This window comes from Girardinichthys multiradiatus, chromosome 20 (assembly GCF_021462225.1).
Source record: "Girardinichthys multiradiatus isolate DD_20200921_A chromosome 20, DD_fGirMul_XY1, whole genome shotgun sequence".
In the NCBI taxonomy this organism is placed as follows: Eukaryota; Metazoa; Chordata; class Actinopteri; order Cyprinodontiformes; family Goodeidae; genus Girardinichthys; species Girardinichthys multiradiatus.
Window position 1 is genome coordinate 13,850,343 of NC_061812.1, and position 26,923 is coordinate 13,877,265.

General features: G+C 39.2%; 2 protein-coding genes across 2 annotated transcripts in view; one reads left to right on the forward strand and one right to left on the reverse strand.

The window, feature by feature from the left end:
- Positions 1 to 19,943, reverse strand: part of cand2 (cullin-associated and neddylation-dissociated 2 (putative)) — a 30,358-nt gene extending 10,415 nt beyond the window's left edge. Inside the window, exons 1-15 of the mRNA XM_047348654.1 lie at positions 19,738 to 19,943; positions 18,442 to 18,585; positions 17,942 to 18,096; positions 17,576 to 17,699; positions 17,080 to 17,137; positions 14,291 to 14,489; positions 12,891 to 12,996; positions 10,123 to 10,262; positions 9,506 to 9,816; positions 6,795 to 6,936; positions 6,458 to 6,576; positions 4,673 to 4,828; positions 3,898 to 4,119; positions 3,599 to 3,805; positions 2,469 to 2,656 (exon numbers count right to left, since the gene is read on the reverse strand). Of these exons, the coding sequence (XP_047204610.1) occupies positions 2,469 to 2,656; positions 3,599 to 3,805; positions 3,898 to 4,119; positions 4,673 to 4,828; positions 6,458 to 6,576; positions 6,795 to 6,936; positions 9,506 to 9,816; positions 10,123 to 10,262; positions 12,891 to 12,996; positions 14,291 to 14,489; positions 17,080 to 17,137; positions 17,576 to 17,699; positions 17,942 to 18,096; positions 18,442 to 18,585; positions 19,738 to 19,805 (2,339 nt within the window). The 5' untranslated portion in view covers positions 19,806 to 19,943. The remainder of the gene's footprint in view (positions 1 to 2,468; positions 2,657 to 3,598; positions 3,806 to 3,897; positions 4,120 to 4,672; positions 4,829 to 6,457; positions 6,577 to 6,794; positions 6,937 to 9,505; positions 9,817 to 10,122; positions 10,263 to 12,890; positions 12,997 to 14,290; positions 14,490 to 17,079; positions 17,138 to 17,575; positions 17,700 to 17,941; positions 18,097 to 18,441; positions 18,586 to 19,737) is intronic.
- A 611-nt stretch (positions 19,944 to 20,554) lies between these two features.
- On the forward strand, positions 20,555 to 26,839 carry sec13 (SEC13 homolog, nuclear pore and COPII coat complex component). The gene is made up of 9 exons (XM_047348200.1): positions 20,555 to 20,703; positions 20,900 to 20,944; positions 21,800 to 21,915; positions 23,694 to 23,845; positions 24,394 to 24,527; positions 24,646 to 24,779; positions 25,190 to 25,310; positions 25,678 to 25,824; positions 25,905 to 26,839. Exons 1-9 carry the CDS (start codon positions 20,701 to 20,703, stop codon positions 26,013 to 26,015), a joined length of 963 nt encoding a protein of 320 aa, XP_047204156.1. The 5' UTR covers positions 20,555 to 20,700; the 3' UTR covers positions 26,016 to 26,839.
- The last annotated feature ends 84 nt before the right edge of the window (positions 26,840 to 26,923 follow it).

Below are 26,923 nucleotides of genomic sequence, written 5' to 3' on the forward strand. Positions count from 1 at the left end.
AAACACCTGCAAAAGATTCCTGAGGCCTTTAAAACTCCCAGCCTGGTTCATCACTCACAACCCCAATCATGGGTAAGACTGCCGACCTGACTGCTGTCCAGAAGGCCACTATTGACACCCTCAAGCAAGAGGGTAAGACACAGAAAGAAATTTCTGAACGAATAGGCTGTTCCCAGAGTGCTGTATCAAGGCACCTCAGTGGGAAGTCTGTGGGAAGGAAAAAGTGTGGCAGAAAACGCTGCACAACAAGAAGAGGTGACCGGACCCTGAGGAAGATTGTGGAGAAGGGCCGATTCCAGACTTTGGGGGACCTGCGGAAGCGGTGGACTGAGTCTGGAGTAGAAACATCCAGAGCCACCGTGCACAGGCGTGTGCAGGAAATGGGCTACAGGTGCCGCATTCCCCAGGTCAAGCCACTTTTGAACCAGAAACAACGGCAGAAACGCCTGACCTGGGCTACAGAGAAGCAGCACTGGACTGTTGCTCAGTGGTCCAAAGTACTTTTTTCGGATGAAAGCAAATTCTGCATGTCATTCGGAAATCAAGGTGCCAGAGTCTGGAGGAAGACTGGGGAGAAGGAAATGCCAAAAGGCCAGAAGTCCAGTGTCAAGTACCCACAGTCAGTGATGGTCTGGGGTGCCGTGTCAGCTGCTGGTGTTGGTCCACTGTGTTTTATCAAGGGCAGGGTCAATGCAGCTAGCTATCAGGAGATTTTGGAGCACTTCATGCTTCCATCTGCTGAAAAGCTTTATGGAGATGAAGATTTCATTTTTCAGCACGACCTGGCACCTGCTCACAGTGTCAAAACCACTGGTAAATGGTTTACTGACCATGGTATCACTGTGCTCAATTGGCCTGCCAACTCTCCTGACCTGGACCCCATAGAGAATCTGTGGGATATTGTGAAGAGAACGTTGAGAGACTCAAGACCCAACACTCTGGATGAGCTAAAGGCCGCTATCGAAGCATCCTGGGCCTCAATAAGACCTCAGCAGTGCCACAGGCTGATTGCCTCCATGCCACGCCACATTGAAGCAGTCATTTCTGCCAAAGGATTCCCGACCAAGTATTGAGTGCATAACTGTACATGATTATTTGAAGGTTGACGTTTTTTGTATTAAAAACACTTTTCTTTTATTGGTCGGATGAAATATGCTAATTTTGTGAGATAGGAATTTTGGGTTTTCATGAGCTGTATGCCAAAATCATCCGTATTAAGACAATAAAAGACCTGAAATATTTCAGTTAGTGTGCAATGAATCTAAAATATATGAATGTTAAATTTTCATCATGACATTATGGAAAATAATGAACTTTATCACAATATGCTAATATTTTGAGAAGGACCTGTATATCCTGATATGTGAAAAGTCTAAGCTTGAAAGTGGTTGTACTTTCTTTTCAACTTGATTGTAGTCTGTACGTAAAAGGCTGAATTAAATGTAAATATGGAAAGCTGGATTCAAAAGTCTTCGTCTTGGCCATTTTCTTGCATTTTGTATGTCCAGATTAGATACTTGGTTGATGTCATTTGGAGGAAAAACGTTCCACTTTTACGTGTTGCACAAACAGAAACGGTTGCTGTCTTGTCATAACAGAGCCACTGATTAACACACATGTTTTACAGAAGCCTTCAAACCTTAACTACATCTGACATGCCATCCTTATGTCACTTAAAATGTCCCCCAAAAGGAGCTGGAACACTCCAACAGGCAGATCAGGTTACTTGCCACCACATGAGGCCAACGACTGAGGTACGTTTAAGTGTAGGATATTTTATAGTCAAGTCATTTATCAGTTTTGGCACTGGTTAACGTTCTCCATACGTCAGCTTGGGACAGCCTTTATTTTGACAAAGTTCCTACAGAACCACAGAAGGCATTACACATCACTTTTACCAGACTGAGTATTACTGGCTGTGATTAGTAAAGTGATTTTTATCAACAGAATTTGTGGAGTTCCCCCTGAAAACAGTAATCACATCATTATTGATTTCTTGAAATAACAAAGCAGGCCTGACTTAGTTGTGACTCAAGAGTGATGTGCACACACTGGAGACATGATTTAATCTGGACTGGTGACGAGAGGGGAGCTCTGATTGAGTTTCACTGTTTTTATTTCTGTAATATAATATAATAGCTTCTAATCAGCTAAGGAGGCTATGACATTGTAAGTTTTGGAAGGTTTTCTTGTACCTTGATGAAATAACAGCTGTTTACAAGCCTGAGGGAAACACAACATTTTGGCATGATTGTAATTTTATACAGCTGGCAAAAAGACGCAGCTCTTTGCAACGTCATCTCTAAAATTACATGGTTATTATCTACAATTCTAAACCTTTGATTGTAAACCAAAACATTAGTAACAAACTGTTGGCAGTTGTCGGTCCTGAACGACTTTCCCACCACATCTGTTATGAGCCGAATACAGGTTTTTAGATGCTAAGACAGTTGAGTTCACCATGTTACCTGTAGCCAAGGTTAGTAGCCTTGCTAGTCACCAGGGCCTGAAGGAAGTCTAGTATAGCCAGAAGTGCACCGCCCTGCAGCAGTGGGGAGTGGATGAGTTTGAAGACTCCAGGCAGCACAGATGAGGTGATCTTTGCCAGAGAGGAGGGGCAGGCTTTGGCCATACAAGTCAGCAAAGTAATGGACACCTAAACAGGGGAAGGATTAAAGTATATAAAACCATGTTTAGCAACAAGGTACATTGAAAATTCACCAGAAAGGCAAGGATTCTGTACGTCTCCACCATCATCACGGGGGGACTAAGATGCAAAGTCATGAGTTAAAGCTTGCATCTTGTATCTTATGGCTGACATAAACACAAGCAGGTTGTGCTGATGTAAACAATGTAGGTTTAAAGAAACCATTGAAATATTCCCATCTGCTGAACTAACTGCTTACACCAATCAGGGAAAGCATTATGACCACTGGTAAAAGACAGAATATCTCTTTATCATGGTACCTGTGGCTTGTATATATTAGGCAGCAAGTGAACATTTTGTCCTATAAGCTGATGCGTTAGAAGCAGGAAAAATGGATAAGCAAAATTATGTTAATTTGAAAAGGGGCAAAACTGTGGTGGCAAGACAGTTTAGTCAGAGAATCTTCAAAACTGCAGCTCTTTCACAATGTTCCAGGTCTGCAGGGGTCAAAGTTTCAAATCGCAGTCATCAGAATTTTAGTTTGTGCTAAATCGCATAAGCAAACGACTGATTGAATGCAGTATTTGATAGAACATTATCATTCAAATGTCATGTATTGATGCTCTGCTAACTGAAGTAATGTTTGACTTGTTGGATGGACTCTAACTTGCCTGAATGGGCTCACATATCATATATAGTTTTAGCAGGTAAGATACTAAAGCTCACTGGGAGGGGTGGGGACATTGTGTAATATTAATCATAATTTACAGTAAAAGTATCGCAATTACATATTTTCCTGACATCTTGTAGCAGTTAATGCTGGTTCTGATAATAACATGTCAGAAGGCAAAGTGCATTAAAGTTTTTTATATATAGGGCTGCATAGCTGCAGACCAGTAAGGTTAGAAAGCATGTTCCCTGATAGGAAAGGCATTATCATTGTGTGAGTACCTGCGATACATGCATGTCGCTCTCATCCACCAGAGGGGGGATCTCACTTAACACAGGCTCCAGAGCTGCTGGCTTTATGCTGGCAGCATGATGGGTGACCAGCACGGTGAGACACGCCAACGTGCTGAGCTTCAGAGCTCGCTGGTTCTTCCGCAAGAAAGATCCCAACACCGACAAAGCCTCCGGGAGGATGGATGTCAGGTCAATCTGGAGCAGCAAGGAATGTAATTTTCATCTTTTTAAAAACAAAGTAAACTTTTATTTTTGAAACGTCATTTAGAAAAAGTTTCCTACTGAACCTTTAATGGAGATGCAGAGATGAGGGTGAGGGTCTTAACTGCTGTCAGTCTCGTTATCTCATTTTTTAACCTGTCCAAAAAGATCACCAAGACTCCAGGCAGCTCAGTCCCCAAGTGGTCGCCAAGATGACACACCATGTGACCCATACAGGAAATAGCACTCTCCTTCACTTCCTGGTCGATGTCTGTTGCTTTGAGCCTCTTCATTGTTACTGAAAACACCTGCAGGAACGAAGATTTAATAAAGAACAGGTGACAAAATAAAACACATCTGGAGCGAAACAACAGCTAATCCAAATGCAAATATATGAAGGAACAAAAACAGGAACAAATAATAAATTAGAACAAAACAATGTAAACAACAACAGGCTTATCCAGTTAAGGAAAACAATCTGTGAAATGGCAAAAAGTCTTATTTTCTGGAGGAAGCGAGGACCTAAGTTTTACTCAACACAAATAAAAAGCCATTCCCAACTCACAGTCTATCCATCTTACATTATAATGTAATCATTTAAAGATAAAATACAGAAGCAATGCAGATTCCTACAAGAGGGCTAAGCAAAACATAACATTCAGATATTTGTTGTAAATAAATCACAAATGCCTGTAATAAGTAGACCCACTCTGTTTACTTTACAGGTTTCTTTTAGACTGAAGCTGGTTTTCAAGCCCTAAAACAATAACTCATAACTCCAACTGGACGATCCATCTCCAGTGTGAGAACCACTGACCTAGCAACATACATTACACATAAAATAAAACATATATAATGTACCTCTTTGATAAAAGGTTTGGGGTCAAATCCTCCAGATGTGGCTGTCTGTCCCTGTGGCCTCATCACTTTGACCAGCTGCTGAGTGACTAGAAGAGCCTCCGAGGTGATCTTATAGAAAGTGTCATCAACGCATGTTAAGACTGCAGGCAGCAGTATCTGCAGGAGCCACAGAGCAGAGTATCATGAAAACTATTATATGATTGGGAAAATTGTACTTTCCTCTGTTGGTAAGGTAAGGTAAGGTAGGTGAGGTGAGGTGAGGTGAGGTGAGGTGAGGTGAGGTGAGGTGAGGTGAGGTGAGGTGAGGTGAGGTGAGGTGAGGTGAGGTGAGGTGAGGTGAGGTGAGGTGAGGTGAGGTGAGGTGAGGTGAGGTGAGGTGAGGTGAGGTGAGGTGAGGTGAGGTAAGGTAAGGTAAGGTAAGGTAAGGTAAGGTAAGGTAAGGTAAGGTAAGGTAAGGTAAGGTAAGGTAAGGTAAGGTAAGGTAAGGTAAGGTAAGGTAAGGTAAGGTAAGGTAAGGTAAGGTAAGGTAAGGTAAGGTAAGGTAATTTATATAGCGCTTTTCAGCAACGAGACACTTAAAGCGCTGCACATACAATTACAATACAATCACAAAGCAAATAAACACAGATACAGGTGAACTGCTGAACTGATCCTTTCCTTGCAACAGTGTAGAGGTAAGAAATGAGGTCAAAGCTGGAATAAAGGAGTTTTAGAGCAAAATATAAAATTTATCACAACGTAACTAATTACAATACAGAAGAAAATATCGTATTATCTTAAACTTTGGTTCCTACATTAAGAAGATACTTTCTACCGCACTTTGAAATTATCTGACTCTAATTGGATGACTACACTACAATGAGAACAATTTTCTAAATTTAAGCCTTTTAGATGTCATGTGTGTGGATTTGGTTTAACTGTTCAACCTACCTTTGTGCTTCAGATGTGTTCACAAAGTATTACATATTTAAGACAAATAAATTAAGGGTTAGGCAGTCTCCTACAGTATAACTAGTGGTTAGAGAAGACCAGGCAGACTACTTATTCTGGATACTGAAATGTCTCAGAGGACAGACAAGTCATATAGGAATAATACTATGAAACTGCAGAAGAAAAAGGGAAAACTACTAGAAAAACTGTTTCGAAGTTCTTTTTTTCCTTTAAACAAATCTAGAAAAAATGACAAACTAAAAAGTGATTCATATAGAACGCATAAACATATTTGTATACAATCTGTTCAGATTATACAGATAAAGCAAGCAAATTTGAAAATGTGTTTTTTTATAAAACTGTTATATTACATGCTTTAATTTTTACCTTATTATTTTTTTAGCATCACAGATTTAGTTATTCTGATCCTCACCCTTTGATTTAAAACCTAAAATTACTTCGGGGGAATAAACAAAAAGTCAAGCCTTTCTAAAGCATCTCTTGAAATTCAACAATTTTAACAAATTAAAAAAGTTTAATTATCAAAACTATTATTGAGATTTGTATTTTAGTTCAAACTTAACATATACTGTAATTACAGTCAATACTGAAGTTAACTTTAGTGTTTAAAAAGCATATTTCTCTATTTCACTTTAAAAATGTGTTCGACCGTTATAACTCTTCTTGATGTTTAGGCTTAACATTTCTGATCATGGTGTGATCTCAAAGACATCACTGAAATCATTAAGATAACTGAAATTGTTCTCACTTAAATGTATCACTTCCTAGAAAATGCATATTAAATATATTGCTTTAAAGTCTTCAGAGCACAGCATTAAAGGGTATTTGAACAACCTGCATGTGTGGCTGAAAAGCTTGAGGAGGGTGGGAGATGAGAAGAACGTGGAAGAAAGACAGAGCATCGATCCTCATGGTGGAGGAGGTGGACTTGTCTGTCAGGCAAAAGACAATCCCTGGAGGAAGGGATGGAGAGAAAAAGAAAGAGATCAAGGAAGAAGAAGGCAAAGGAAAGAGAAACTAAAGATAGTAAAGAAAAGAATAAACAGGTAGTTTCAGTGTGAAAAGCAAAAACAAATTAGAAAAAGTTGCAACTTGTATAACTCTGAAGGTTACTCTGAGATTTGCTCCAAAGAAATAAGGATAATGTGTCAAAATCACTGTGCATGTGTACCAGGTAAAAGGGCAGGTATATGCTCCTCCAGGGATCCAGGTACCGTGTGAGCTAGCTCTGTGAGAAGACAGAAGCAGCCCTGTCGAGATTTAAGACTCTTCTCCTTTAACTGTTTATGGAGAGCCTTCACAATCACTGGAATCTGAACAGATAAAGACACGCATTAAAAATTAATATGTCACAACTGGACCTTAGTTGCATAAGGTTTCCTTTCCACACAGGAAGTGTAAAAATGTTGCTTCATGGTCAATTTGGGAAAATCTGTAAATCCTTTGCCTCTGATCTTCAGCACTTGTTGGCACCCTTGGTAAAGTTGTGTAAAAAGGCCTAAAATAAACTCATTTTTATTACAGTATCATAATCTCAACCTAAAAATATTAGAAAAATCCAACCTTTAATTTCATAACATTTATTCAGTAGTTAAAGATATCCCATGTTTGTAAGAAGTTGCTTTTAACAATACTACTGGTGCTAAACCTATTAAACCTATGAAAACCAACATGCTTTCATGTTGTTGACGCCAAATTCTGACCCTACCATCCGAATGACGCAGCAAAAATCGAGAATCATCAGACCAGGCAATATTTTTCCAATCTTCAATCTTCCAATTTTGGTAGCCTCAGTTTCCTGTACTTAGCTGACAGGAGTGGCACCCGGTGTGGTCTTCTGCTGCTGTAGCCCATTCGCCTCAAGGTTCGACGTGTTGTGCGTTCAGAGATGCTCTTCTGCATGGCTTGGTTGTAACAAGTGGTTCTTTGAGTTACTGTTGCCTTTCTATCAGCTCAAACCAGTCTGGCCATTCTCCTCTGACCTCTGGCATCAACAAGGCATTTGCGCCCACAGAACTGCTGCTCACTGGATATTTTCTCTTTTTCGGACCATTCTCTGTAAACCCTAGAGATGGTAGTGCGTGAAAATCCCAGTAGATCAGCAGTTTCTGAAATACTCAGACCAACCTGTCTGGCACCAACAACCATGCCACGTTCAAAGTCACTTAAATCACCTTTCTTCCCCCATTCTGATGCTCAGTTTGAACTGCAGCAGATTGTCTTGACCATGTCTAGATGCCTAAATGCATTGAGTTGCTGCCATGTGATTGGCTGATTAGAAATTTGCGTTAACCAGCAGTTGGACAGGTGTCCCTAATAAAGTGGCAGTTGAATGTATGTGACTGAAAATATACATTTTAGGTTGAGTAACCCATGTCTTCTTGTATCCCTTGGACATAAATATGACATGACACAGATCTTATTGCTTTTTCAATTCTTCAAAATGAGAAAAAATAGCTAAAACATCCTATTCAAGTAAAGCAGATCTTTGGTAAATCCCGTAAGTATGAAAATGCAAAATGTGGCATCTTGAGGTCATCAAGTCCCCATAACAACCTCTATCTACATGCAACCTGTGTTTAGGAGATGCCAGGAAAAGTCTTTTTTTTTTCTCACTATCACAGATGTAAATAAGTGGACTTTTCTAAAACGACTGGCATTAAACTAAAACAGTATGCTTTGGTCTGGTAATACTATGTTTTCTGCAACAAACACCCCAGGTGGGGCTGGTATAAAACAAAGGATTAATATGAGGAAAGTTGCTTCTTGCCCTATGTGGAGTAAGATAGAAATATTGTGATGCTGTGGGCTGATTCACAACCATAGCCCCATTTGGGAACCTTGTTAAGACTGCATGGCATTATGGACTCTTTAAAATCTGTCAGTAAACCTAACATGCATATTGTTCCACAGCATTAGGCACAATCAACACAGAAATGGTTCAGCAGAAACAAAATGTACTTTATTTTAGGACAACCAAAGTCCCCAGACCTAAATTCAATGCAAACCTGTGAGGTGAGCTGAAGAAAACCATGGACTCTGAACAACCTAGAGAGATTATGAAGACACAAATTGTTTAAGATCCCTCTCTCTGTATATTACTACTGTATATACTGTATATACTAAACCTTGTGAAATGTTATAGAAGTGCCGTCCTTCTATAACACCGGCAAAATGGATTTGTACCAAATATCAACAGCAGGCGAGCCAATAAAAGATTAGATTTTAGGAAATTTTCATACATCTTTAACTGTGGTGCCTATAATTGTGAAGGGAACTATTTCTGTAGCACAATAAGAAAATGAATAAATTTGTGAATCTGAATTTTCTATTCATTCATTCATCTTATTCCATAGTGGGTCACGGGGGAGCTGGTGCCTAACTCCAGCAGTCTATGGGCGAGAGGCAGGGTACACCCTGGACTGGTCGCCAGTCCATCGCCAGAGACATACAGGACAAACAACCATGCACCCACGCATTCACATCTAAGGGCAATTTAGAGAGACCAATTAACCTAACCATCATGTTTTTGGACTGTGGGAGGAAGGTGGAGTACCCGGAGAGGACCCATGCATGCACGGGGAGAACATGCAAACTCCATGCAGAAGACCCCCGGCCAGGAGTCAAACCCGGGACCTTCTTGCTTCAAGGCAACAGAACTACCAACTGCGCCACCGTGCAGCCCTGTCAGAATTTTCTAATTAGGCAAAATCAACTGTGCCCAATTTTCAATAAGATATACTGATAGTTTTAACAATGTAAAAAGTTTGTTTCATGTAATAATAAACAACTCTTTTAGAATGTAAGAGTGAAATTAGGCAGATGAGACTTAAATTTTTCCTCTGATCTCAGTTCACACATATTAAAACCCTGGTTCAGCACCTGTGTCTTCAGTAAAGCGACCGCTGTTTCTTGATCCCGGCTCGCCCCCAGCTCTGAACCAGCCGTAATGAGGCTGTGATAACTTGAACCACCACGTGTTTGCCTCAGGAGGGTGGAAAAAGCCGCAAACACATCAGCCCTGACGTTCTCCTCACGCTCTTTGAACCGGGCCAGCAGAGCTGGACAGATGGAGGAGTAGAAGGAGAGGAGAAGGTCTCTCCGTGTGCTGATCCATGCTTCCAGACACTTTATGGCGGAGCGGCGAACCTTCCAGCTCATGTCGTCATCATCGCTGTACTCATCATCTGATTCTGGGTGGGGTTAGAACAGGATACTTTATTTAAGTATCCTCAAGATTTATTTAAATTCTTTTTTCTAATATGATGTTTATAAGGTGGTTAAACTGAGGAATGAAATTCAGAGTTTTGGATATTAGAACTTTTGACAGAAACCCAGATTTTTCTCCTTTAAGAAGAGCTGAGTCAGTATCTTCGTTCTTAACTGACTAAAAACCAAAGCACCCGAATTTATATCATTAATTAATATATGGGTGAAAAGCAGATTTAGATATTTTTTATCTTAATGTTCTGTAACAGCAGATCAGCTCAATCACAAACCTTCATCATCTCCGTCCTCTATGTCCATGCTGTCTTCATCTTCCTCGCTATCATCATAGTTGTAGTTAGGGTCAAAGGTCATAAACTTCAGACAGAGTTTAGTCACCATGGCAACGTGAGGTGACATCTCCTTTGGACACCTGGACAACAAACAGCACACCCCAAAACAGAAATAAATCTGTTCATGCATTACAGGACTGGAAGAGGGAAGGTTTATTGGAACTTTAGACCTGTTTGGCAAAATGTATAAATGTCTTTGTTCAGTCACACCTAAAGCCATGTAAACAGTGATGTTTGCACCTGGCTCTATTTTATTTTCATTTGTTAAAGCTCACCTTTTAGAGCACATCTTTGAAGGAGGGAACTTAAATGACTTATTTACTAAGGCGTAACCCCCAATTTACTTCAAGTAGTCAAAAAAGAAACACATGTTATAACTTACTGAGCCAATACTGTGCCTTGCAAAATTATCCATACCCCTTAATTCTTTCCACATTTTGTCTCATTCCAACCAAAAACATCAATGCATTTAATTTGGATTTGGGGTGGCAGACTAAAACAAACTAGTGCATAATTACAAAGTGGAAGAAAAATGATGGTTTCCAAAACCGTTTACAAATAAAAATCTGAAAAGTGTATTTCTAAACACCCCCTCACCCTTAACCAAGTGCCACCAGAAGTCAACTTCTTAGTAAACAAAAGACCACCTGTTTGTAATTTAATCCCAGAATAAACACAGCTGTTCTGCGAAGGCATCAGAGGTTGGTTAGAGAACATCAGTGAACACACAGCATCATGAAGATCAAGCAACGCTCCACAAGGGTCAGGGAGAAAGTTGTGGAGAAGTTTAAAGCAGGATTAGGTTATAAACAACATCGAAACAGTGCTTCATTCAATGAATCGTCCTAAAATTGAAAGTATACGGCAGAACTGTAAACCTACCAAGACATGCCAATTCCTCATAAACTTACATTATTTAGAGAAACAGCAAAGAGGTCTTTGATGACTCTGCACAGATCCACAGTTCAGGTGGGAAAAATCTGTCCACACCATTAGTCAGGCACTCCACAATTCTGAGTGGCAAGAAGAAAGCCATTGTTGAAGGAAAGTCATTAGAAGTCCTAATCAGCTGTTCAAGCCATATGGGATATACAATAAGCATGTGGATCAAGGAGCTCTGGTCAGATGGGACCAAAATTGAATTTTCAGCTGAAATGCAAAAGGTTATGTGAGGAGGAAAAATAACACTACACATCACCCTGAAAACATCATCCCCACTGTAAAAGATGGTGGTGGCCGCATCTTGCTCTGGAGATGGTTTTCATCAGCAGAGAATGGGAAGCTGGACAGAGTATGTGGGAGGATGTATGAAACCAAACACAGAGCAGTCCTCGAAGAAATCTCGTTAGAGGCTCCAAAAGACTGGAACAGAGGTTCATCTTAGGACAAACACTCTACATGCAACAAGGACCACGATGGAATAGTTATATCTAAACATATTAATATGGTAGAATTACCCAAATGATCAGGTCTAAATCAAGTGGAGATTTGGTGGCAAGACATGAACATGAATGATTCCTGATGCTCTCCATCCTCTCTGACTGAGCTTGACTGTTTTGCAAAGAAGAATTTACAGAAATCTCAGCCTGTAGATGTGAAAGCTGATAGAGTCATACCCAATAGACTTGCAGCTGTTAATAGTGGCTGTATAAAGTGCTCTCCCATAGGCCCTAAATACAAATGCACGCCACATTTTCTGATTTCTTTTTGTAAAAAGTCATTTTGCTTTCAATTCACAATTATGTGCTACTTCTTGTTGGTCTCTCACAAAAAATCCCAGTACAATGCATTCAAATGTATTGTTGTAATGTGACAAAATACTTTCAAGGGGTATCAATACTTTTGCAAGGAACTGTAAGCCTTACAACAACAGCAGGAGGAAGGAGTGGAATGTATGAAGGAACAGATTTACCATTTGTATGACAGCATTTGGACTGGTCAAAGAACACAATCAGGGCCACATCATCATTATTATTACCCTGAAATGCTGAAACATTTAAGTTAAGTAATGCAATACTCTGGGAACAAAAGCTTTTAGTTAGTGATGGTTTTGATACTTGTTTTCTGATGGTTGGTAGTTTGCTTTATTGGTGATTTCATGATTCATATTTAATACATAATTGTCATCATTTAACCCTTTGTTGCTTTGAAGCACATAACTATTTATCAAAGGGGGGAAAGCACTAATTAATGTAGGAACATGTTTCTGAATAAAACCTGTTTAAAGATTTTACAGACTGTGACTGTCATAACTAAACTATAAAGGCAAAAAAAAAAAACTCAAATGGTTCGATGTAAATATGTGAAGAAAGAACTTTTAATAACATTCATGTGATTGCTGTAAATATTTTTTATCAACAAACCCAAAAACCTGACCCAATAAACAGCCATTCTTGATCAGAGCCAAAGAACGCATCTTATTCTAAACAGGTGATCAGGTTACTTGTATTGGCTTTGTGGTAATGAGAAGCACACTGGGAGATAAAATACAGGACTCGCAACATCAACCAGTTTGTTTGTGACTCTGCATGTGACTTGTGCTGTGCGTGGTGACCTTTCAGTAAATTTCCCAAGATAATGAACCTGCCCAGTGGTTAAGGTTAGGGTGAGGTGAACGTCACATTTGCAGCATCAATTGATGGAAAGGAAATGGGAGAAATTTAATATAATGTTTTCTGAAGTAAAGGAAGCGACGTGTTTGTTTGTACCTTCGAATAAAGGCTTCAAAGGCCTGGAAACAATACTCCCTCAGCTCATCGTCCTCCACACCGGTGAACTTCACCACCATGGGGATCAGTTTCTCTAAATGGTCTCCTACAAAAAAAACAGGAAGGAAATCTACAGTCACAATGAACTATGACACAACAGTGCTTTGATTTAAACAATACCAGTCTGTATCATGTTTATTGATAAATTAAATGACATAAAACACCTACAAAAACGAAGTTTGCCATGACAGCAGGGAACTTTCTGTAAATGTTGAACTTGTATTGAACTTTTTTTGCAACATTTTAGTCTAGACTGTTATCAGACAGTTTAGAACAGAGCCTAATCTTCAAAAGGTTTGCGTGTACAAAACAACACGCACACCTGTTTGCGTCCACAAAGCTGATCCACAAATGTGGTGCTAATCGGATTCCGTGTGTAAAATCAGCAGAACAGCGGGGGCAAACTTTTTAGAGTGTTTGTCATCATGAATATGCAAAACATATGTGCAAATTTGTGGGAGGAGGATATGCAGATGTGATCCGTTCACACCCATTTGTCAAACCTGAAACAGATTGCAGGTGCCCTTTTTGCGTCTAGATTTAACATGTTTGAAATACAGGTAGTAACTGGAACTCAAAAATGTCTGCTGTCACTGTGGCGAGAAGGAGGCATAGATTGCAGAGCAATTGGAGGTGGATCAGTTTGATTATACAGTCACACAATTAAACACGCAAATTTCGTCATTCAAATAGAGCTATCTGCACCTATTTTGCACCTGTTATCCACTGCAATCTTTGACAATCCCGCGCAACACGCCCACTTACTGCACGTTCAATTTTTATTTTGTACAAGCAATTTAGTGCCCCCTATTTGGGATCTTTGGGGCCTTAGAGCTATTCTTGAATAGGAAAAGGCTGTCAGTGCTACATATCATTCATTTCTTCTTTTTGTGTAACCATAGTGTTATACCTGTGAATGAAATGTGGCTTCTGGATTCCCCAGATGTGTAAATGTGATTGGCTGCAGACTCACAACCACTTCCCAGATGAGACAGTCTTTTGAATGTAGGAAAAGTGCACAGGAGTTTGTTCAGCAAACCTGAATTGGCTTATCCTATGTCTATATGTCAATTACAATAAATAAATGCGCAAAGAACCTTTTTAATAATGGGAGGCACTGGGTTTAAAGAGAGAGGAACACCACAGAGCCAAAGGACAAAATGAACATGTTTAAAAGGAGTGTGGATCTGCAATGTCACTATCCTCCAGTCATTTCTGTTAAATTTCAGTGGAATGTATGGGAGCATTAATTGTTAATAAATTTGATAAATCTTCATTAAATAGTGTAATTTTTCTATTTGAACACTGAATGCATCCTGAGTAAAGTGAAAGATTCTCACCAACACGATGGCCGCCCTGCCGACTAACAGTGGCCAAACACTGGATGTATGTCCTCGTCAGTGATGTTTGCGGGTTCTTTGCCAGTTCTTTCAACAGGTGGTCAGTCAGCTGAGAGAAGAGGACGGGACTACAGCTGGGTACCAGGTGGCCGAGAGCCAAGATGGAACGTTTCCTGACAGCCATTCTGGAGCTGGTAAGCTGGATCATGAAGGTGAAAAATAAAATGCTGAATAAATCAATTGATATAAAGTTCAATGTTTTTAAAAAGCAGTAGAATAAAATAACATTGCCACCTGTTTAGATATCTATAATATTTAGTAGCCTTACGGACAGCGGTGGTTCTCATTTATACAACTGAGCTCCAGCTTCTGCTGCTCCTCCAACCAATTAAAAAAGAGAAATGATCTCAGAGTCAGGAGTGCATTTAAGGTTGTCTCCCTGTTCTCAGCGTAAAATTCTTATCATAAACTGCCACTACTCACAGAACCAGTACTCACCAATACTATGGAAATATTGAGTTTTCTATCTCTGAGATAAATATATTAGATTACTGCAGTAATACCAAGTTTAAATAAAGAAAAAAATAAAATCAGTTTGTTCACCACCTGAGGTTGGAAAACATCACATTCAGTGAACCTTTTTCCTCTAGAACTTGAGTTATCTGTACTTCAAGATAAGAGTAGAAACTACCCACTGTGTTATTTGGCTCTAGTGTACACCTACATAATCTGCATTTTCTGTAAGAGAAGTGGGAAGGTAATGAGTTCTTGTTAATGATTTTTGTTCAAATGTATTTTTCACTAGACTTCAAAGTACTTTCGTTTTGACACAATCTTACCTCATAACAAGAGGGTGCTAAAAAGCACAATCCCATCCCAAGACAGAGGCTATCTGACAAAAACAACCCAGTCAAAGATTTTAACTGTTTGCATACAGCTGGACTGAGCTCAGTTTGAAGAAAGATAGGTTGGAACTTCGGGCTCTTGCGAGTTGTAAAAATGCTTCAGACGTTACGGGATCTTTTTGTGTTTGTACAAGAGATATTGAAAGACAAAAGCTCTCAGAAGAGAGAGAAGTAGAGGAGTGTCACGGGACTTACTGTAGTCTTTTTTTGTTTGAATAAAACAGGCATCTTATTAAAACCACAAGAAAGCATGTGAATCTGGGAAGCGTGAAGCTGAGAAAAAAGGCACTACGGTTCCAAGTCCAGTTTTAACAGCAGAGGACAGTATGTCCTTTAAATGGTAACATCTTCCACACAATTTCAAATTTTCCAAGTGGTCTGATGCACAGCATTTATTCAGGTCCATGTTTTAGGTTTACTTTTGTCTTTTCAGTGAACCTTTGTTGTATATAACAGACATTTTTTTTTTGCTTGTTTAAATTTAAGCAGCAAAACACTGCAGTCAACAATCGCAGTGCCTTGTAAAAGTATTAGTAACTCTTAAATATTTGCAAACTTTATACAGCTATAACCATGTCATTGGAATTTTATGTCATAAACAACACCAATTAGTGAAGTGTGTCAAGAAGGAGGACACAGGTTGTTCGACCCTTGTACTCTACTTCACTTTATTCTTTGCTCTCACATCCCTAAATAAAATTTTGTACAACCAATTGCTTTCAAAAGTGATGCAATTAGTAGGACAGGTTCCTCTTGTGTGTGATTTATCACAGTATATATCCAGCTAGTTTGCAAAGGCCTCAAAATGTTGTTAGAGGTCATTAGTGAAGAAACAGCAGCATGAAGACAAAGGAGCACACCGAAAAGGTTTGGATAAAACTTTTTTTAAGTGTTTTTCTAAGCACTAGTGGTCTTATTTTAGTTATTTTTTAAGTAAGCAGATAGAAAGTGGGGTGGAGAGAGCAGGAAGACATGCAGCATAGATCTCCAGGGTCAGGACTTGAACAGCTGCGTCGAGGGCTAAAGCCTCCTTTTCTGGGTTGTACGCTATACTGCTACACCATGCGCTGCAGTCCTGAGAAAAAAACTTGTGAGAGGTTTAAAGCAAGATCCGGTTTTAAATAGAATCCCGGGCTATGAACATCTCGTTTATCCATCATTTCAAAGCAGAACAAGTGTGGCACAACTACAAGCCTACCAACACAAGGCAGCCTGCATAAACCAGGGGTGGACTATTTACAGTCCTTGTATGCCAGCATCCTGCATGTTTTCCACATTTTCCGCAAATCTGGCCTTTTTGAAAGATTTTCAAGAAGAAAGCAATACGAAGTTAGAGTTTTGTCACAAGCCATGTATGAGACACAGAAAACAGAATTTGCTCTGGTCAAACCACAACACTTTTTGGCATTCGTTGAAAATGTTTTGTCAGGAGCAAAACGCACACTGCTCAATACCCTGAACACACCCCACTGTTCAATATGGTGGTGGAAACACCATGCTGCGTTGATGCTTTCCTTCAGTAGGGACATGGAAACTGACCAGAGTTAATGGAAAGATGGATTGATCTAAATACAAGGTATATTCTGAAAGAAAACCCTGTTAGAGGCTGCGAAATGCTTTGACATTGAAGCACAGCTTCACCTCCTGCAGAACAACAACCATAAACATAGACTCAAGAACTTGGATCAAAGCATTTTCATGTGCTGGAATGTCCACACTTTTTTTCCATCTCCCAGTTACACACTGCTTTATGTTGGTCTATTATATAAAATCCTCATTTAATACATGTAGGTTTCTGGTTGTAAAGTGACAAAATGTGAAACATCTTAAAGGGGATAAATACTTTTGCAAGGAACTGTACACATTAGGTTTTCTGTTTGTTACCTGAGGCAGCAGGCTGGAGAGGAGAGAGCTATGAAAACCAACCAGAGCACCACCCAGCCTGTGGGGGGAAAACAAAATACTTAAAATATACAACAAATACTTAAAATACTTCAGTTTATCTGCTTATTTGCTTCTGTGCCTGACATGTTCTGTTGACCTGATAGCATCAAAGATGTCTAAGATGCAGACAAAGAGCTTTGCAGGTGTGTAGCTGATAAAACACTGACCTATAGTTAAAGATTAACTACCTCCAAAGCAGGAGAGTTAATGACCCCCCCCCCCCCCCCCCCCCCTACTATCTCCACCAGCTGTCTGCCCCGTATATGGTCCTATTGCTCAATAATATCTTGCCTCCAGCAGGGTTATTGCAACATACTTTTAATTACGATAATCGTTTTGACAACTAAGAGTAAAAGATGATACTTTATTAGCCTACATCCTATCTAATTTCTTTGATTTATTCCTCATGTGATTATTAAAACAGACTCATATTTACCTTCCTAACATGTCCGACAGGATGTCCAGAGCCTCCAACTGAACAGACACGTCTTCTTGTTTTCCCATGGCACCAATCAGCTGGGAGGTAATCTTCTTACAAACACTGGCTGTGAGACTCAAACCTATCAACCAATGTGGACACAAAAAAACACAGAGAGAAATTTAAGCAGCTCTTCTAAACTCAAAACACAAATTTAACGTCCATTCATCTATGTATTCAGCTTTGATTCCGTCATTTTATGCATCTACGCGTTTTAACTGCAAACTTCTAGCATGTTGGGGCTGCATCAGTAATGTCAGACAGAAACCTGATAATTGGCTCTTCTGGTGCAAGGACACAGCTAAAAGAACAACCAGCCCTCACCTGAGGCAGAGAGTGGCAGCTCAGCGATCACAGCCTTCAGTCCCATGCTGGAAATGTCTCTCAGCTGCTCCTTGTCTGACGTCATGTTGGCACACAGTATGTCCACCATCGCCTCCACCTGAGGCTCCTTCACCTTACTCACCAAAGGGGCCAGACTAAAAATCAACAATATTTTACTTCAGTCGTTGCCTTCACAGAAAGTTTCTTTTTAATGAAGAGAAACAAATGTATGTCTTATTTGATTGTTTAATTGAAATTAAAAGAAAATTTCCAGCCTACACTTGTATAAACAGTATACACACAGTATACACATAATGTATCCCAATTCCTTAATTACACACATAAAATGTTTGACTTGTGTCATGTGTGATTTCTACTGCTGATATCAAAATACTGGTCCAAATCTAGCATTGAAATATTTGGCAAAGTGTATCATTTCTTTACATCTAGACATATTGTAGACCCCCACCCTTTGGGTACTTGTCTGTTGTGAGTTTTACCATTTTACAGCCAGGTTCTGCACCTCTCCGTTCTTGTCCTCCAGCAGTCTGAGCAGCATGTTTACCACTTTTCTCTCGCTGTCCTCGTCCAGTTTAATGCTTTCTTTCTGCAGTTCCAGCATCAGGTCATTAGTGGCCATAAACCTGGATGAGCACAAATGCAACACGGCAAATACAAACATAAAAACAAAGATCCAAAAAATCTGTCAAAGTAAACATAGCAATAATCAAGAAAAAAAAAATCAACTAATAAATCAGTGAACAATATGACTACTCTTGTTTTCCGCACACATTGTGATAATAATCAGTATGTTACAGCTTCCCACACTGAGGATCAAGTCTTTTTTTTTATCACGTGATTGTAATTTTAAGATGTTTGGACTTTAAACTGTTATTTTTGTTCTGAGTGGTCTGTGTTGCACTGCAATTATTAGTCTGGCATGACAAACCACAGTAAAACACCTTAGTCCTTCATCAGAGAAACACAAATTATGTCAAATATCACATCACTTTTAAAGGGTCCAAACAAAACAAAATTCTTGTCATTATTTGTGATCTTGTTTATCTAAAGATAAGAAATCCTTAAAAATAAGCAGAGGACACATGCTTTCGTTTGTCTATCAGGGAACAAGGACACTCCTTTGTCATATAAATTGTGGCAATATTCAAAAGACCATATTGACAAACTAGACTGTCAGAAAAATTCTAGATATTTGGGTACAACCAAATATCTAGAATAACCACTTTACTTTTGTAAAGTAGTATGTTATTACAATGATGAGAAAGGCTGTATTCCAGCTTTTTAAAATTGTCCCATCAGTGAAACATGGCAGTGGTAGTAACATGGTTTGCCCTTGTTCTACTGTTTCTGGTCCAAGGAAAATTTAATGACAAATTAAAAGAATTTTAAAAACTAAGATTTATTCTGCAAAAAGTTCATTAAGTTGAGACAGGTATTGTGTTGTTTTGTTCTACAAATGTATTGTTCAAGACAACCAAACTTACAGAATTGGGACTAACTAAATGTTAGTAAAAGTATTATAAGTGAAATGCAAATGAGAAAAGAAAACAACTAAGATTAAGCAGCTGTATTCAGAGGAAAATACCAATACCAACAAAAAAAAATGTCTGAACCAACATTAAGAAGTTATTTATTCAAGTTCAATTATTAAAGATGGGGTTTTTTCCATAGGGTTTCACACACATGTCAACAGTGTGAAAATGGCATTCACATGACATCAGTCAGACTAAATGTGTCATGTCACTTTCAGAGGTGCTGACAAACTCTTACTTTACCTGAAATCTTTGTCAGTTGATGTCATTTTCTCCAACAAGCTGGAGATATGGTAGGACACACTCGACATGGCGGTAATTTAAAAGCTGGGATCGTCGCTATAAAAGTTTTGATCTGTGGCAAACCAGTAAAAGTGGAGCAACAGATTTACCCCGACAACATGGCGAGGCTGGTGGGCTGAAGGGAGAACAAACGGCCGGTGGAACCTGATACTTGCTGGGCTCTGATAAAAATAGATGGTAGGTCAAAGTGTATTGGTTTATGACGCCCCTATGTGGACATACAATGTAGCACATCTAAGTCATTCATATGTCAGACAAGACTAGACTAGACTCCAACAGAATACACAGAACTATGCAAAAATCTAAGAAATAAATGTATCAGTAACCATATAGGCTAACAAAAGAAATGTAAATGTTCAAAATGAATATGAATTCAATTATTTTAATAAATCAAACAACATAATCATAATTCTATTTTTTATAGCACAGTTAGCAGTTGTTGCATTGATAACATGTGCATCATCAAAATAAGATAAACTTCAATCTTGTCTTCAGTTATTCATTTAAAAACAAAAACAATGGACCAAAGTGCTTCATACTTTTACCAACAACCATAAAATAGCAAATAGAATAAAACTATAATAAAAAGGCTCTGCATTGTTATAAGGTAGTTCTCTGTAATTCTCTCTATTTATACATTTATGTTTCGCTTTTGAGCAAAAGTTGTGTTGCAAACTGCAAATTCGTTTCCATTCTTGTCAATAACAAAAATTGTCTGAATCTGTGTGACGTCTTTCTGTTTGTGGAACCTTTCTTGGCCATTCTTTGTTCCTTCCGGTAGAAAGTAAAGTGGGACTCGGTGGAAGCGGTTTCTTGTTGCCACGTCGGACTGCTTGGTGAACTTAGATAATACATTTAAAAGAGACTCGGGGAAAATATTTTCCGGAGGATTAAACCGCAGTCATGGTGAGTTTGATTACTTTTAAACTAAGCTGCAGGTCAGGTTGCTTCAGGACAACAGTGATGTTTATCGTTAACCGTTAGCTGCTGACTTGCTCACAGAGTTAGCAGTTCGTTAGCTCAGTGGCTAATGACTGGAGGCTAATCTCTCTGTGATCAGTGCATAATCATGATCTGTTTTTATTTTGTTTGTGATTTAAAGGTGTCCGTTATTAACACAGTGGACACCTCGCATGAGGACATGATCGTAAGTATTTTAGTTCATTTTTATTCTTTTATCGTCTCGCTGTTGCTCGAAGCTAACGTTAACCATTAGTGTATAGGATTATGTTTAATTGAACTATATATATATATGTATATATAGTCTTTAATGTTGATCGTAATTTAACGTGCATGTCCATTTGAGAAATAAGAATATAAACTTTGAACAAAAAGTGTAACATGTTTTACTTATTTTTATTTAAAATAGACAAGTAGCAATACTACTGCTAAAATAACATAACAGGGATTTTTACAGTTATAATAAAATTATCCATAAAATTTTTATAGTTCATTTAATTTTAATAGATTCACTTAAGAACACGTACAAAAGCTAAATTTGGAAGTAGTTTTCCAGTCCTTATTTTGCAGAATGTTATTTCGTTTTGCTGTTCTGTTTTTATAAAGTAACACAAGCCTAACAAGCTGAATTTACTGGTTGGGTTAAGAGCCGGCACTTGACTAAACTGCTTAACAGATTTGCCTCACTTAGCTTTACTTTACAAATTGACAGAAATTATAATATCAAGACCTTAAAGCCTAAACCAAGTGTGTTTGTTAATTGGCATAGGGGTGGTTTAACTACTGCAGCGCTTGATACGCATACAGTTACAAGGAAACCTTAACCTAACTTATCATTATAGAAGTTTAAATCAAGTTATAAGTGGTTTGCAAGCAGAAGCTAAAACCTAAAATTGAAACCTTGACAGGTGAAGTTTAGCATCATGTAACAACAGTTTTACATTATTTTAGTTTTATGTTTTGAGTTTATACTTTCAGTTTTTGTCACTGGAAACATGGAAATGATGGAAAAGTAGAACATTCATGGTTCTATTTGTTTCAGCACGATGCCCAGATGGATTACTATGGAACTCGACTTGCCACCTGTTCCTCTGACCGCACCATCAAGATCTTTGATGTCAGGAATGGAGGACAGATACTGGTGGCAGATCTCAGAGGGTAAGAAACAGAACCAGGAGGGCTGAAACTATGAGAAAACAACTACAGGTCCTTCTCAAAATATTAGCATATTGTGATAAAGTTCATTATTTTCCATAATGTCATGATGAAAATTTAACATTCATATATTTTAGATTCATTGCACCCTAACTGAAATATTTCAAGTCTTTTATTGTCTTAATATGGATGATTTTGGCATACAGCTCATGAAAACCCAAAATTCCTATCTCACAAAATTAGCATATTTCATCCAACCAATAAAAGAAAAGTGTTTTTAATACAAAAAACATCAACCTTCAAATAATCATGTACAGTTATGCACTCAATACTTGGTCGGGAATCCTTTTGCAGAAATGACTGCTTCAATGCGGCGTGGCATGGAGGCAATCAGCCTGTGGCACTGCTGAGGTCTTATGGAGGCCCAGGATGCTTCGATAGCGGCCTTTAGCTCATCCAGAGTGTTGGGTCTTGAGTCTCTCAACGTTCTCTTCACAATATCCCACAGATTCTCTATGGGGTTCAGGTCAGGAGAGTTGGCAGGCCAATTGAGCACAGTGATACCATGGTCAGTAAACCATTTATCAGTGGTTTTGGCACTGTGAGCAGGTGCCAGGTCGTGCTGAAAAATGAAATCTTCATCTCCATAAAGCTTTTCAGCAGATAGAAGCATGAAGTGCTCCAAAATCTCCTGATAGCTAGCTGCATTGACCCTGCCCTTGATAAAACACAGTGGACCAACACCAGCAGCTGACACGGCACCCCAGACCATCACTGACTGTGGGTACTTGACACTGGACTTCTGGCATTTTGACATTTCCTTCTCCCCAGTCTTCCTCCAGACTCTGGCACCTTGATTTCCGAATGACATGCAGAATTTGCTTTCATCCGAAAAAAGTACTTTGGATCACTGAGCAACAGTCAAGTGCTGCTTCTCTGTAGCCCAGGTCAGGTGCTTTTGCCGCTGTTTCTGGTTCAAAAGTGGCTTGACCTGGGGAATGCGGCACCTGTAGCCCATTTCCTGCACACGCCTGTGCACGGTGGCTCTGGATGTTTCTACTCCAGACTCAGTCCACTGCTTCCGCAGGTCCCCCAAGGTCTGGAATCGGCCCTTCTCCACAATCTTCCTCAGGGTCCGGTCACCTCTTCTCGTTGTGCAGCGTTTTCTGCCACACTTTTTCCTTCCCACAGACTTCCCACTGAGGTGCCTTGATACAGCACTCTGGGAACAGCCTATTCGTTCAGAAATTTCTTTCTGTGTCTTACCCTCTTGCTTGAGGGTGTCAATAGTGGCCTTCTGGACAGCAGTCAGGTCGGCAATCTTACCCATGATTGGGGTTTTGAGTGATGAACCAGGCTGGGAGTTTTAAAGGCCTCAGGAATCTTTTGCAGGTGTTTAGAGTTAACTCGTTGATTCAGATGATTAGGTTCATAGCTCGTTTAGAGACCCTTTTAATGATATGCTAATTTTGTGAGATAGGAATTTTGGGTTTTCATGAGATGTATGCCAAAATCATCCGTATTAAGTCAATAAAAGACCTGAAATATTTTAGTTAGTGTGCAATGAATCTAAAATATATGAATGTTAAATTTTCATCATGACATTATGGAAAATAATAAACTTTATCACAATATGCTAATATTTTGAGAAGGACCTGTATACTCTCTGGGCCAAAAATTAAATGGCAAATAATATTTTTTCTACTATAGTTATGGTCAGATGGTATTCAGATAAGTAGTTTTATAAAAATATTTATCTTGTGTGCATTTGTTGTTTTTAGACACGAAGGCCCCGTGTGGCAGGTGGCGTGGGCTCACCCGATGTTTGGCAACATTCTGGCTTCATGTTCTTATGACCGAAAAGTCATCATCTGGAAGGAGGAGAATGGAGCCTGGGATAAGATGCACGAGTACACCGGCCATGAATCGTCAGGTCGGTAGTTGGTCATGATGAGGATGGAATTTAATTGTCTTCCTCCTTCTGCTTAGCTGCTGGCTCTCTGGAGAAGAAAGCCAAGTGCTTGTCTGGCTTGGAAGGTTTTGTTAATGTTGCATCCATTGACCATGTGTTTCCTTTCATAAATAACACATTCAACAGCAAGGTAGTTTTATTAGTTAATAAAATGGAGGTTCAGGCAGTGGTGTTTGTATGTGGAAACATGAGTTTCAGCTATTTGTGTTTTGCTTTTCTTTTTAGGTCTCATCGCGTATTTTATTGGTCACTCTGAAACTAACACACTAATCTCATTCATAGGGGTTAGATAGTTTGCATTTAGGAGCACTCTGAGCTTTTAGGCTGGTTTGAGTATTTTTAAATAAGTGGAGAAAGTTTGATGTGTTTCCTGTCCTGTTCAACAGCAAGTTGTGTGCACATTTCATAGCAGACACCAAAGATCTGATTATGAATTGATTCTAAGAGAATCTCGAACAGTCTCAGATGATGCTGATCTTTTCTTTTCTCTACCCTTGTATGTCCCACAGTGAATTCAGTTTGCTGGGGTCCCTATGAGTTTGGTTTAATTCTGGCCTGTGGCAGCTCCGACGGGGCGATTTCTCTTCTCACACTTACTGGAGATCAGCAGTGGGACGTCAAGAAGATTAGCAATGCACACACTGTGAGTGAGAGATGCAGAAGTATATCATTCCTGTCATCATTCTGTTTGTTTTTGTTTGCTGTATGTTTTGAGGTTGAGTGTGTGTTGAGTGTAAATCTAAGGTTTACTTTTGCTGCAGATTGGCTGTAATGCAGTGAGTTGGGCTCCTGCTGTTGTCCCAGGCAGCCTTATTGATCAACCATCGGGACAGAAACCAAACTACGTCAAACGTTTCGTCTCCGGTGGCTGCGACAACCTAGTCAAACTCTGGAAGTAAGTCTCTGCTGTACTGTTGATTTGTTGTATTTCGGTGTGATTTCAGATGGACTCTAAATCTGATGGTTTTCTCGAAACAGTCATTATAAGGATGCTATAAGATCCTTATTTAGCCTTTGATATCTCAGTATTTTAGAAAAATGTTGTCAGTTTTGTTTTTTTATATTTAATAACATTAAATGAATGGTGGTCTCTGTTGTCTGCAAGGCAAACGATCCAGGAACCTCATTTTTGAAGAACTTATGTTTGAAGCATTAATTTCTATTGTTAAACTTCAATGCAAAATGTTTCATGTCTAGCTGCTAGTCTTTTGACAACTATTCCCTGGAAATTTTATGGTTTTCCAGGGGTTTTATTCTGCAGTGTATGGATAATTTTATGCTTTGAGTGTTGCTTTCTGCTTGCAGAGAGGAGGACGGTCAGTGGAAGGAGGACCAGAAGCTGGAGGCGCACAGTGATTGGGTGAGAGACGTTGGCTGGGCTCCTTCCATCGGTCTTCCCACCAGCACCATTGCCAGTTGCTCCCAGGTAAGATTCAGCAAGTTTTAAAGAGACGAACCAAGTGGTTTTATTTGAAGACCAGAGATGTTCTAAGATGTACTTTTTTTGACCGCTCATCAGTGAAATAAGAACATTAAAGAAAGACCCTACCCTTTCACTTTGTGCTCAGGTATTCACTTTTACCACTAGGTGGAGCTAGAGATGATATATCACAATTATTTGATTAGTGGTGTGGTAGTACAAAACTAGTTTATTAAGGTTTTTTCATGAGCAAGCTTAATTAAGCATGATTGCAAATAGATTGTGACATATATGCGTTTCATTGCCATAGGTACAGTTAAAGTAAGTTATAAATACTTGTTGAAAGGGTTAATCCCTTCTCTGTCGCTTTCAGGACGGCCGTGTGTTTATTTGGACGTGTGACGACCCTGCAGGCAACACCTGGACGGCCAAACTGCTCCACAAGTTCAACGATGTGGTTTGGCACGTCAGCTGGTCGATCACAGGAAATATACTGGCAGTTTCTGGTGGAGATAACAAGGTAAAATATAAACAGTACAATATAAATAATCTATTTGAGATCTTAATTTAATGTTCTTTTATGTCTTATTGTGCCTGTAGGTGACGCTGTGGAAGGAGTCCATGGACGGTCAGTGGGCGTGTATTAGCGACGTCAGCAAAGGCCAGGGCGCCGTCTCCGCCATCACAGACAGTCAGCAGAACGAGCAGTGACAATTTAACCGTACAGCGATGACCCCAGCTTTAAATGATTGATTAGCAAACATGCTGGACATTTGGACTGTTGTCCACAGTGACGGAGCTCAATCTGATCTGCTTATGACTGTTGGACGTCTGCTAAAGCTTACACAAGACAAGAAAATGTTTATAAGATTCACCATAAAAAAGATTGAAGAATAAATGTTTTTTTTTTGTTGTTAAAAAATTCAGCCATGATTTAGAAATGTCTTTTTTTCACTCCAACCTCAGTATTTTAGTTTCACCACTTTACACCTTTCACTTCCTCCTGAGAACTAGTCCAAATTAAACTTCAGTTGTAAAAATGTACACACCTTCTCTTCCTTTCCATGTACTTGTGTTTTTAAACATTCCACCTTCATCATTGATGCATCATCAACCTATAGATGATCTCAACCCCCTCCAATGCATCTGCCCATCCACCACATCAGTTTGACTGATCCAATTATGCTTTGAGTTGGAACAGGAGTACGTACTCATGCATGCACATATGTTTTTACATGAGTTTCTTGCTAATTCAGGCTGTGAACAGATCCCTGTGTTCTCCTAACACCATATTTAAACTTAATCTTTTAGATTAAAACCTGCCTTAATCAGTTTCAAACATAAATTAATAACTGAAATGGGTGCTTGATCACTCATGAATGCAACATAATTGTGAGCAGTTTGGATGTTTTGCCTTTAAGAAATAAACCATGAGTTTGTTTTTCACATTTGATATTAAATAACTTCATGTTAAAAGTCATCTGTCATTAAATTCATTGTTTATTATTCATCTAAAAATAAAATGTTTAACAAGATGTTCCTGTTGATCAAATACAAATCAGTCTTCTGCATGGAGGAGTCACATTTTAAGTGCAGCAGCTACGTTGATTTTCAGCAAT